The sequence below is a fragment of the Tenrec ecaudatus genome, chromosome 14 (assembly GCF_050624435.1).
Source record: "Tenrec ecaudatus isolate mTenEca1 chromosome 14, mTenEca1.hap1, whole genome shotgun sequence".
Taxonomy (NCBI): domain Eukaryota; kingdom Metazoa; phylum Chordata; class Mammalia; order Afrosoricida; family Tenrecidae; genus Tenrec; species Tenrec ecaudatus.
The window spans coordinates 55269102-55282635 of record NC_134543.1 but is presented as its reverse complement, the minus strand read 5'-3'; the positions used below and the strand labels follow the sequence as shown (position 1 = coordinate 55282635).

At 46.0% G+C, this 13534-nt stretch overlaps 1 protein-coding gene across 1 annotated transcript in view; it reads right to left on the bottom strand.

Moving 5' to 3' along the window:
• Nucleotides 1–6254, bottom strand: part of SOS2 (SOS Ras/Rho guanine nucleotide exchange factor 2) — a 72132-nt gene extending 65878 nt beyond the window's left edge. Inside the window, exon 1 of the mRNA XM_075532368.1 lies at nt 6020–6254. Coding sequence (XP_075388483.1) covers nt 6020–6106 — 87 coding nt within the window. The 5' untranslated portion in view covers nt 6107–6254. The remainder of the gene's footprint in view (nt 1–6019) is intronic.
• Nucleotides 6255–13534: the final 7280 nt, after the last annotated feature.

Below are 13534 nucleotides of genomic sequence, written 5' to 3'. Positions count from 1 at the left end.
AATGATCAATGACCTGGAGTGACAATGGTTTGTTAGGTAGCAAGATAAGAGGGTTGTTCCTCACCATGCCTAGGGACCCCTACAGGAAGTTGGAAGCCAATAAAGGCTAAAGGGCATGCACCAATTCAACTCAGGCCTTTGAGCTAGGTGGGAGATACAGGTAGGTGGGCAGTACACCTGGGTGGGCCCAACTAGGCCAGTGGGCTTAATTCAGCCATGGGGGTCAACCAGTACCATTGACCACGCCTCCCAGAAGGCCCCAAAAAGCCCAGAAGCTCAAGACCGATCTTGCCAGCTGCTTCTCTGACTTTCTGGGGGGGGGGGGGGGTCTCTCTCTCTCTCCCTCCCTCCTCCCCTCTCTCCTCTCTCCCTTTAGGGCCGCCACGTGTGGGTGTGCAGTGCCGAGGCTGCCTGTGTTCAGCTAACTGTAAAGCCTGAAACTTCTATCCTTTATAAAAACTCACTTGGATCACAAACCAAGCAAAGCCAAGAATCAAGGTATTTCCCACCCAAGGATGGTTGGTGTGGGGGAAGGTCAGATGCTCACAGGCATCCTCCCTGAGGGCAATCAGTTGCCAGACTGCAGTAGGCCCCACTCCCTGCTGTTAAGGACAATGGACAGGCCTGCAGTCATCTATTTGGTTCCTGTAGGTGGGGTTTACACCCTGATAATGGATCCTATGGAGACCCAGAGAACAGGTCAAAGTTAAGCTGCCATCCTAAATCTAGGATCCGCCCATCTTGTCACATGTATATTCCCAATCTCTCCTCTTCATATTGCATGTATGTCCCTAGACCACCCCCTCTCATTACTGTATTACCTACAGCACAGCCCCTTCCTGTGATGTATGTCCTCACCTGTAATTAGGGGGCTTGCATGTCCCCAGAGAATATAAAAAGCCTGGGCTAGCATTAAAATCTCTCCCTCCACATGGACCACCAAGCGGGGCTGATGTGAGCATGCTACCATGAATTGTGCCTGACTCCATTTATTTCAATACTTCACTTCTAGCTCTCATGTTCTCTATAACTTTACTATGATCTTTACTTATTATCGCTGTACCATTGCACCTACCGGATCCGTAATGATGTGTTGGGGGCTGCCTTCCCCTTGACAGGTTGGTACAGGACTAGGCAGTGTTTCCTTATGATATACATAGGATCACTATGAGTCAGAGCCAACTGAATGGCACCTAACAACATGCGATCGTGTAAATCCATTATCCATTGCAGTTAAGTTGATTTCAACTCACAGCAATGTTATATGAGAGAGTAGAACTGTTTCCAATGCTGTAACTCTTTACTGGCACAAACTACCTCCATTTCTCCTATGGAGTAGCTGGTGGATCCAAACCACAGACCTTTAGATTTGCAGCCCAATGCATAGCCCACCACACTAACAGGTCTCCTAAGTCCATTAGGTCCATTAAAATTCCCTGCTGATGTGCAAGGTAAGGATATAATCAAACTACTGTTTCCTTGAAAGAGAGGCCATGGTTAATCTAAAAGGCATATACTTGATTTATGTCAAGTAGTAGCACAGGTAATGCTTTGGATACATACTCAGCATAAAATATTTTAATGGATATTATTGCTCCAAATAGACCATGCCAAATTAACTGAGAACAGAAGCCTAAGGGACAAATGTCTCAAGTTAAAATGCACTCCTAATGTTCATCCCGCTCTGGCTGACCCCACTGGGTCAGTTTAGGACCAAACATCTGAAATGATTTCAAATGACTCCCTAGAGCTCTACTTTTACTTTCAGTAGCTTTAGGAAGTCTAGGACAGGTCTTCAAAATTGTATGTCATGAAAACCATAGGATTCGCAGATTTCTGGATTTACTTGGAGTGGTCTTTAAAAAAAAAACCAACCCAATTCTGATTTAATTAATCTGCATGGTTTCCCAGTGTTCTTGGAAAGACTTTAAGCTAGTGTACCTATAGCCTACCACAACAGCCTCTCCTTCTCCCCTCAGGCCTTTAAAAGGAGCCAGGCCCCTACCTTTCCTTTGCCTCAAATCCTATCTCTTTTCAATGTTTTGTTAGTTCCTACTGAGCTTTCAGATAATTGTTCACTGACGATTGTCTGTCTCTCTCAGGCCTCCAGCCAACATCCATTTAGAAAGGGAGCCTTAAGGGAGTGGGAGCCTTGCTACAACCAGTTACCACAAACAGTACAGGCGCTCAATAAATAGTTGAATCTAGCCTCCAGAACCCAACACAAATGTCACTTCCTTAAAGAAGCCTTCCTTGATGTTCCAATGTCAGTAACACTAATTTTATTTTCTCAAAGAACCTACTAACTTTTCTGTGGATCCCAGGAAAGATACAATGCAATCTTCTAAATTAGAATCTAAAACAAAGTCCCAGGAGATGTTGGTACAAAAGTATAGACACTAGATTTCAAAAAAAAAATCTGTGAATTAAAGTCCCTACACACTTTTTCCTTGCTATGTTTCTGTTAGTTGCATCGTTGATTCCAACTCTTGGCAACCCTATGTGTGCAGTGGAAATGTTCCTGGGGGGCAGTGAACGCGACTGTCAGCTTTCAGAAGCAGATTGGCAGACCTGTCGTCCTTTCAGCTAGTAGTCAAGTGCTGCTGCTCATTAACCCAGACATTCTCCCACACCTCCTACAGGTCAATTATTTAAGCAAATCATGATGACTGGGGTGAGGAGGAAATCCTGGTGGCGATCCTCAAGGTCTGCGGTTTGAAACCACCAGTCTCTTGAGGGAGACAGCCGGGCTTTCTTGCACAAGCGGTTGCAGTAGTTCTACCCCTGTGCTATCCGGAGGGCAGTGAGGTATGCGGAGGGGTGAGGAGGTAGTGAGCATTTACAGTGAACAGAACTAAACAGGATGAGAGTAATTAATTTAATTATTTCTCTTCCAGCCCTCTATAACATTTGTAAACTACAGACGGTAAGATAATATACATTTTCTTTTCTATAGCCAACCTGGTGAAGAACACCTGACAGAAAAGGCACCTTCAATGGAAACATCAGAAGCCCACCCACCCCCACTGCTGTCGAATCTATTCCAACTCAGGGTGACCCTATAGGCCATCAAGCCACCCACATTTTCTTGATCAGCAGAATGCTTTGATCTCTATGTCCGCAGGGCTGGCTTCCAATATCAGGGAATTTAAAAAACCTAATAAAATTATTTTAAGGCCTGTTTCCCTGTGTAAAATGCACACATTGCTGTATCTCAACATGCCATCAAACAGCAACATGCCCAGTCCCAAAAGCATTTCAAACACACAGGTAATAAGATGGATTTACAAATATATCTCATGTTCTTAGCCTTCCTCCTCTTGTAATATGATAGCTTCAGTGTTCTTGGGGAGTAGTGGTGAAGGCATTTTTGTTTCTGATCTTTTAGGATGATACATAATTTAGCAGTAATGTTAACAATCCATGCATTATCCATTAGTAGTGCTATTTCACTCTATAGTTCTGGATATACTTTAATGCTCTGGGTGAGGGTCTGCTTTAAAAGTAAAAGAACACCACATTTCTATTTCTAAAGTAATTTTCCAACAAATATGTTTTTCAATGTTTGTGTTTCTCCATAATGAAATGAATATTTCATGATGTTTTTTAAAAAACTTGCTTTTTCAATGTTAATATTGATCACCTTCACAAATGTATATAAACAGATTTTATACCCCATAAAATTAGCCTACACTTTAAAAAAAGCAAAAAGGAAAACAAAATATCTCTTACAGAACTCTACACTCAAAACTGCAATCTCATTTACCCAAACTAAAACCTCAAAACGGAGAAGAATTTTCTTGCTGTATTGTAAATTCCTTTAGAAGAGTCTTTGCTTGTGTCCATCTTTCTATTCTCGGGAGTTAGTACAGTGCAAAGTGTCTAAAGTGTGTTGGTCCCATAAATATTAAATGAATGAATGAAGTTAGAGTATACACATGTTCAATGACAGTATTGCCTATGAATTCTAACAGTCTTTGTAACTATCTGATTGGCTGGAAAAGGAAGCCAAGTTCTCAACACTCTGAATGTGACCACTGAGCCTCCCTAGAAATAGACACCAGAACGGAATACAAAGCCTAAAAAAAAGAACCACATCTTGAGCTCCTTGAGGGGTACCACTTTTCACAGGCACTACAAATCTACATCTTGCAATGTCCCTATACACAAAAATGACACATCCCAATTACTTTCACCAAACATTTCCCAAAAATATGACATTGTTTCCCATGGCACTGTCTTTCAATTTTATAATACCATTAAACTCTTTAAAAGAAATTGCTTCTCAAAAATCCAAGCCAAAAGACTAGATTTTCTTGGATGTATGTTTTACCTAAGTACAGGGGATATTCCAGAATATTGTGGAGTAAAGCAAAGCAGTGTCTACAAAGCACCAGAGTTCCAGGAAAACCAGCATAACACACAAATGCAAAGAAACAAGCAATGAAGTCTGGGTGAATGCTAGTCCTGGCCTTGTTTTCCACCTTAACCTACAGAAGCACATCTACGTACATGCATAAAAGACCCTTACAGTCAACATTACCTGTGGAGGAAGTTGTGCAAAGGATGTTCAAATGGCATCTGTCATCAGAAGGTAATAGTGGCCAGGTCCCTACATTCCGTGCCAACAAGATAGGCCTGTGCACTCCCTGGGATGTTGACCCCTTTGCTTTTCATTTGCAGTTCCTTCTCAAAAATAAGCTCTTTTCATTTTTCTCTGACTCTAGAATTAGTCTGCATATGCAGGACTAGCGAACCCATACCTGTCATAGGTGTCCTTAGTCACCTCCAGTAAGTTCTTTAAAATACCAGGGAGACAACCTTGTAAAAAGCACAAAAATACTAGAAAACCTGCAACTCTGAGTACATGAAGAAAACCTTTCTACCTTGAAAATACACTACGTTCACTGATTGAAACGTAATGTCTGAAGGCTTGCTTTCCAAGTGCAAGCTTTTAAAGTAATGCTTATTTTTCCTTTATTATTTTAAAAGTGGGTCTTCCTTGTTTCACACAAAAGATGGAAGAGCTGAAGTCTGCCGTCAATGGCGAGGGAAGGCCATGTTCAGCAGGCGTTATAGCTGTTTGTGCACCCATTCTACAGATGTTATGCCTGTCTTGACCTTACAGAAATGAGAGCATGAGACTCTCCAAATTCAGAAGACAGGCACCATCTACAGGAGAAATGCACCTTAGCGACCAATGCACACAAACGCTTTGTTTTTATTTATATCCTTAAAATAAGGAGCCCTGGTGAAAGCAGAAGTTTGAGAGTTCAAAACCATCTGCTGTGCAGTGGAAGAAAGATAAGGCTTTTTGCTCTAGTAGAGATTTACAGCCTCTGAAACCCACCCCATTGGGTTGGAGTGGACTTGATGGCAGTGCGCTTTTTCCTCTGGTCCCGAGTTCTGGCTCGCACTCCGCGTTCATAGGGGAACCTCTTGGCGACAGTTGGGCCATCACTTGCAGGAAGTGGGGAGGCACATTAATTTTGCCTCAAGAACCGTGACATGGGCGAGATTATGACTCATGGATATTTCGCACGCGTGAAACACATTCCTATTCCCCAAAGCTCGGCCTCAGACGCGAGTGGACGCTCTGGACCAGCCAACTGTGGGAGGGGTGGGGTGCGGGCCCCCCTGAGAAGTGAATCAAAAGTAATCACGCAGCCTGGGAAAGCAGGGCACGTGTGGTCGAAACGGTCTCCCTGCCAGGGGCACTTTCTCTTGCCCGAATGCAGCCCGAGGACAACAAATTGGTCAACGGCGGAAGTTGCCTGACGAAATGAGCGCAACGCGAAATCCAGCTTTATGGTCACAACAAAACCTTCCTTCCGGGGCCAAGCCAAAAAAAAAAAAAACTTGAGAAAATGTCCTTCGAGACGCAACAGGCAAGGACGAGGCCGCGACCCCAGCAACACGAAACCCCAGACCTCCGTCCCGGGCCCCCGGGACGCGAAACCTGGGAGGGCGCGCAGCCCCCGGCAGCGTCCGCGCGGAGGCCCCCGGCCCCGGCACTGACCTTCCGCAGGGCAGAGACCAACAGGCCCCGCCATTTCGGGCTGTTCTCCTCGCTGAAGAACTCGTAGGGCTGCGGCGCCTGCTGCATGGCCCCGGCGGCAGCGCCTCCGCATCGGGGGCCGCCCGCGAGCCGCGCCGACGGCTTGACAGGCAAGGCGTGGGCCGCCCGCCTCGCGCGCCTCGCCCGCGGCCGCCGCCTCCCGCCCGGCCCGCGACGTGGGCCCCGGCGGCTCGGAGGGGGCGGCGCCGGGCAGGCGGGGCCCTGAGGGCGGCTGCCGGGGCGGCGGCGGCCCTGGCCTCGCGCGGGGCTGGCCCAGGAAGCGCGGCGGCGGCCGGGACGCGGCCTCTGGCCTGTCTGCCCGGGCGCGCTGGCCCCTGCTGCCGCGGCTCCGCCTCCTTTGTCTGCGCGCCGCGCCCGGCGCGGGCCCCGCGGGCCTGGCCCCCGCCCGGACGCCCGCGGCGGCTCGCCGCTCAGCGCCTCCGCCCCGCCCTCGCCACAGGCAGCGCCGCCCGGCCCGGCCCGGCGCGGTCACCCCCAGGGGCCCTGGCCACCGACCGGGCGTGCGCGTCCGCGCGGAGCCGCACTGTGGCGCGCCCAGGTCGGGCCGCCGCCGGGCCGCGTGCCGGGCCCTCCACCGCGGCGCGGCGCTGGGCGACCAGGTCGCCGGAGAGCCCCGCACGGAGCATGCGCGCGGGGAGCCGGCGCCGCGCCGGCCCGCGAAGCTCCAGGTGTCCCGTGCTCCCGGCCTTGGACGGGCGTGGGAGCCGGTTCCTGCCCCAAGTCCTGCCGGGCTTGGTGACGTGTAATGTATACGTGAGGGTCTGCCCGTGGACCGTGCCCACACCATTCTGGCTGGACGCCGGCCCCTCAGAGTCCACAGCCTAGAGGCACGACAGGCTGGACATAGTAACTCTAGGATCGGAGCTCCGCCATAGATGAGGGAAACGGTTTCCCAAGCCAGTGTTGTCAGCCCTGAAGGAGAGACGTGATAGCACTTCAGCAGAAAGTGGGCAAGCTAAACCCAAAAGAAGGCTGAGCATGACAGTGGGACACACGAGCAAAGTCAAAGGAAATAGAGGAAAGAGCTGGGAGGCAAAGGGCATTTATAGAGGTCTAGATAAAGACATGTACCTATGCAAATAAATTTATATATGAGGATGGGGAAATAGAGCTATGTGCATTATTTATAGCTTTAGTATTAAGGTAGCAGAAGGAATTGGGCCTCCACTCAAGTACTCCCTCAATGCAAGAATACTTTCTTCTATTAAATTGGCATTCTATGATGCTCACCTCCATCATACGATCGCTGAAGACAAATGGGTCCATAAGCAAATGTGGTGAAGAAAACTGATGGTGCTCAGCTAGCAAAAGATACAGTGTCTAGGGTCTTAAAGGCTTGAAGATAAAGAAGGGGCCATCTAGCTCAGAAACAACAAAGCCAACATGGAAGAAGCACACCAGCCTGTGCGATCACAAGATGTCAAAGAGATCAGGTATCAGGCATCAACAGAACAAAAAAATCATATCATTGTGAATGAGGAGTGTGGAGTGGAGACCCAAAGCCCATTTGTAGACCACTGGACATCCCCTTCTGGGGGAGGAGAAGGGCCAGTGATGAAACATACAACTTTCCTCTAGTTCCTAAGTGCTTCCTCCTCCCCCACTATCATGATCCCAATTCTACCTTACAAAGCTGGCTAGACCAGAGGATGTACACTGGTACAGATAGGAACTGGAAACACAGGGAATACAGGGTGGATGATCCCTTCAGGACCAGTGGTGTCAGTGGCCATACTGGGAGGGTAGAGGGAGGGTGGCTTGGAAAGGGGGAACCGATTACAAGGATCTACATGTGAGCTCCTCCTTGGGGGACAGACAACAGAAAAGTGCGTGAAGGGAGAAGTTAGCGTAAGATATGACAAAACAATAATTTATAAATTATCAAGGGTTCATGAGGGAGGGGGGAGCAGGGGAGAGGGGAAAAATGACCTGATGCCAGGGGCTTAGTTGGAGAGCAAATGTTTTGAGAATGATGAGGGCAATGAATGTACAAATGTGCTTTACATAATTGATGTATGTATGTATTGACATAACAGTTGTATGAGCCCCTAATAAAATGATTTTAAAAGAGAAAGAAAGTGGGACAAGCAAAAGCAAGATGGCAATGGCATCAATTTTGAACTTCAGGATCCTGAACTAGCCCCTGTGTTCACAAGGTTATAGCAGTTCAATACATTTTCAGTATATGTGCTGCCGAAGCGAGCACTACAGTTCAATACATTTTAAAAAATTCTTTTACTGTGAATTTGGTGAACATTTACAAAGCAGATCAGTTTTACATTGAATGGTTCATAAAACATTTTATTTTAAAGCATCCATTGCAATTCGCTCAATGTACCATCACTTCGGTCACTCTGTGCTTTTCTGTCTCTATTCCTCCATATTTCCCAACCCTCTGAACTTTGTTCTGGGGTAAATGTTATCCTTGCACCGTAAATGTTTGATTAGTCTCACATGGGGTTGAATTTCATTCCAGACCTGAAGAGTGACTGTGGACAAAGTCTCGGAGGTTCCGCCAATCTTAGCGACCAGTAGCTCATTCTGGACCATGTTTTTCTCCCACTCTATCCAGAATCTCCTAATGATCCCTTTTGGTCAGAGCAGTCGATAGTGGTCTGATAGTGGTCTAGTTCTGGTCTCAATATTTGTACTGTCCATTAGCTAGTCCATTGGACTAATTGTTTCCATGTGTCTTTCGATTTTCATCACCCCTCTTTCCTCTGAAGGGGAGACCAATAGTTAGTTGCACCTTACATGACTGCTCATGAACTTTGAAGACCCCAGTGACTACTTACCGAAATAGAATGGAGAACGTTGTCTTTGTTCACTGTGTTATGCCAGTTGACGTGGGATCCCTTCAGACAATGGTCCTGAAGCCCCAGGCGCTGTGGGACTCATTGCTTCAAGGTGTTTGGTTATGTCTAAGAAGTTTTCATAACTTCCCTGTTCAATTCATTACATTCATGGGTATATACAGGCACAGATACCCTCAGATGTCCTCTTATTGAAAGTGCCATGAGCTGCTGCTAAGGGAACAACACCATGTCTTAAGAGAAGTGTGGCAGAGTGCTCAACCTTAGAAGCAAGGATGGTCAGAGTATATAAATATGACATACTTTGGACGTGTCAGGAGAGATTAGTCCCTGGAGAAGGACATCATGTTGGTAGGGGGGAGGGAGGCCCTCAACAAAATGGACTGACGCAGTGGCTGCAACCGTGGGCGCAAGCATAGGAACAATTGTGAGGATGGTGCAGAACTGGGCAGTGTTGCCCTGTGGGTCAGGTCCGAGTCAATGGCACCCAACAACAATCTAACAGCATCCTCTTATATCCAAGCCTACAAATACTCGTGGGCACACTCCTCCTATCCATCCCAAACCTGTGCAGCCTGTGTCTATCCAAGCATCTAATTGCAGATCCCCACTCGCACGACCATGTGTATAACAGCATTTGCCTATGTGACCTTTAACCCTTACATGACTCCCAGTATCTTTCTCTGCCTCCATATTTCCCTAGCCCCAATTTTTTTCTTCACACTGTCCTAAAAATTGTGTAAGATTCATCTCCTCTGGGACCCCGTCATCCTCCTTATGGCTAGCTGCCTGCTAGTTGCTCCCAACCCATGGCAGCCCCCCATCCCACCACCACAGGCTGCTGTGGTGCACAGGGTTATTTCATTGACTGAGTTCTGGAAGTAGATTACCAGGCCTTTCTTCTAGTCGGTTTTAGTCTACAAGTGCCCCTGAACTTCAGCATCAGACTAAGGCACAAACCGGCCTTTGACAGTAGTGGATGTGGCTGAGAAACATTAATGACAACCCAGAAAAGATCCCCCTCACCTTGAGCTTTTCTGGTGAAAGAGGTACAAATTCTAGTATCTTTTTCGTTATCGTACATTTTATACCATGAAAAATGCTAAATATATATATCAGTACGAGTTGTAGAGAAAGTAGTTCTTCACTTCCTGTCCCCAGCAATGAGCAGTGAAAGGGGAAAGGAAAGAAGATCAGATAGAGAGATTAAATCTGTACATAACTTAGCTACGGGGTTCACTGCTGAGCAATGATTCTCCCCCAAACTCTGCATCACTTTGTCAGTACCGGCAGTCAGAACAGAAAAATTGGGAAACTAGAGAAATCTATTCCAATTATACACTGAGTTGGCAATGTCCTCTTATAAATGACCACCATTTCCATATTTCCATGTATTTGAGATAAAATATAGGCTTCTAAGACACTTACATTTAATCAACCCTTCTTTCAATCTGTAAGAGCAGACGGCCTTCTCTAGAGGATGTGTGATTTTCTTTCCTGTAGAGGAGCCCTGGTGATGGTGTCCACTCAGTGTTGGTCTGCTAACCCCAAGGAGGAGAGTTCAAACCTACCAGCCACTCTAAGGGAGCAGGATAAGCCATCTCTTCCTTTAGAAAGTTTCAGCATGGGTGGGAAATGTCTAGCTCATGCACAAGCTGTATCCAAAAAAAAAACAAAAACTGATTGCTATTGAGTATTCTGATTCATAATGACCCAATAGTACAGGGTTACCAAACCTTTATGGGAGTAGAAAGTCTCTTCTTTTCCGCATGGAGTGGCTGGTGGTTTCCAACTAACCATTACCCACTGCATAGCCACTCCACCACCACGGCTCCTTGTCAGGGGTACAAGGCCCTGGAAGTCAATACCAACTAACATCTCACGTCTCACCAAAGAGAAGCAGTAGCAGCCGTCACCCTAGGGGAAAGTTCATTTCATGTTTGACCAGTATGACCCTCGAATGGTGTCCTAAATATCCAAAGGGCCTTTAGCAGAAAAAAAAAAAGTGATCTCATTCCTGATTTACAGTTGCAGAAACTAGGATCACTATGGGTCAGAATCAGCTCAATAGCAGTTATAGGTCAATTTGGAGGCAAACTCTCAAACTTGAGGAATAAACTACTAGAGTTTTAAGTTCCCATACTTATTTGGCCTACCACCTTCTTTCAGAAAAGAACATTTACTCAGCACCACCTTGACAATTTAAAACTTTTGCACTGTAATAAAAGGATCTGCTTAATAGAGTGAGAGGAATATCACTCCAGTGCCTCCCAGGAGCCAGCTCTGTTGTCTTGTTGGGCTGCCGTCCTCAAGGTCCACAGTTTGACACCACCAGCTGCTCCGAGGGAGGAAGATGGGGTTTTCTACTCCCATAAACAAAGATCTGGTAACACTAGGCCCTGTCACATTCCTGTAAGGGAATAATCAGCAGGTGATGAGCCCTCTTTAGAAAACTATGCCATCCCATTTCCAGTTGGCCATGCTCCTCCCCTGGCACTCTGCACCCTTTTATGTAACCTGCCTAGTCTCTACAGGCATCTGAGCTGTGAACTCAGAGCTGGGAAAATAGGAATATGATCATGTGTGTACAGAAAACAATCTAAGAATAATACCATTAAAATTTTTCCCAACCAGACAAATGTGCCATCGAGAAAAGAAACATGGGATCCAAACCATACATCCTATACTAGGAGAGATGCCAGATGTCTCCCAGATTGAAATGCAAAAAGTAAACCATAAAGTACTCCTAACCACAGAGTATGAAAGACCTTTTTAATATGACATGAATCTAGAAAACTGACAAACTCGAATGAAAAAACAAATTGCACGGCAGAAAGCTACTATAAATAGGCTAAATAAAAAAGCGAATGATAAACTGGAAAGAAAAAAAAGTTTTTATTTCATTTCACAGATCTGATTTCCCTAATATGTAAAAGACCTAGAAATTAATAAAAATGAAAACTAATAAGCCAATAAGGAAAAAATAGGGGGGAGGTAAACAATATGAAACGATAGCTCAAAGAAATATATTAAATTATGCTTAATATCGTTCATTTCTGCCCTCTCATATTTTTGGAATTTTAGACTATTCTGATTTACTATTTTCAGCTACTAAACTTCAAAAACTGCCATTGAGTCCCTTCCGACTCATAGTGACCCTACAGGACAGAATGGAAATCCCCAGGCTGTAACTATGTAACAATGAGCAGAAAGCCTCACTTGTCTTCGGAGGAGCGTTTGGGGGCTCAAAATGCTGACGGGGGTGGGCTGCGAGTGGGGGGCGGTTAGCAGCCTCACTGCCCTCTCTACTCAATTCCAGCCGGTAGGTTTCGGAGACTAACTCACTCACCACCATGGTCAGTGCTGACTCAGAGCGAGCCACGGTGGGTTTCTGAGATGGTAGCTGCTTACAAAGCCCCGCCTTTCTCCCCTGGAGCTGCTGGTGGTTTTGAACCGCCCAGCGCCTCAGCCCAATGAATGCATAAGCAGGACACCACCAGCATCCCAGATGGAAGTAGGTCTTTGACCCCCAGAGCAGAGTGGCCTGTGGTTTTCAAATCAATGACCTTGCAGTTAGCAACCCAACACATTACATATTAAGCATAAGCACCAGGTCAGTGGTTCAAAACCACCAGTCACTCCATGGGGAAATAAAAGATGACTCTTTGCAGAGTTGTCGTCTCTGAAATCCACAAGGACAGTTCTACCGGTCCCTATTGGGTGGCTATGAGTCTGACCGAATCAATGGTAGTGAATTTATTTTTCGGGGGTGGGGGGTAGTTGGTTTGTTTTGTGGGGAGAGGTGTTAGTAACTCAATGCATAACACACTACACAACCGCCCCCCCCCCTTTTTTAACCTATTATCATAGCACAAATCAGAAAGTTCGATGACACATTGTTTATGTTGAAACTGGGAAAACAGACACTCTAAAATACTGGTAGAAGTGTAGTTTCAAACTCCATCGGAGGTAACTTGACTATTTCTATCAAATTGTACCTTGATGGCTGGTGTTGGACTGTCAAACTCAAGGTCAGCAGTTCAAGTCCACCAGCCTCCCTTAGGGAAAGAAGATGAGGCTGTCTGCTCCTGGGATGATGTAGTCTCCCAAACCTTAAGGAACAGTTCTACTCCGACCTATAGGATTCCTATGACTCAGCCTAGAGTTCCTGGCAGACAGGTTTGTGTGGGGTTTGTTTGGTTTGGTTTTGGTTTAGATACTGCAATTCCACTTCCGGGAATTGGTCCTAAAGACATAAATGCTCTCATGTAAAATAATCTATGGATGAGCTTTTTCACTTCAGTATTTTTGTTGCAGCAAACAGTAGCAGTAACAACAAAAACACCTTAGAAACGAGTTAAATAACCATTAGTAAGAGGAGACTGGCTCAACCAATAATAGTAAACCAAGCTTGTATAACTCTGATATGATAGAACTTTTGAACTGTATGATGTGCGAATCACATGCCAATAAGTCTGTTAAATAAATAATAGTAAATCTAGCTAGTGGAGGCTATTGAGTCATTAAAAAAGAAACAAGTTTAAAAGAAAAACCAAGTCATTGTGGAACAACGGTCTCCAAGATAAATTACAACATGAGAAAGCAAGAACTAAACTATGCAGAGTTTGTTCCTACTTGGGTA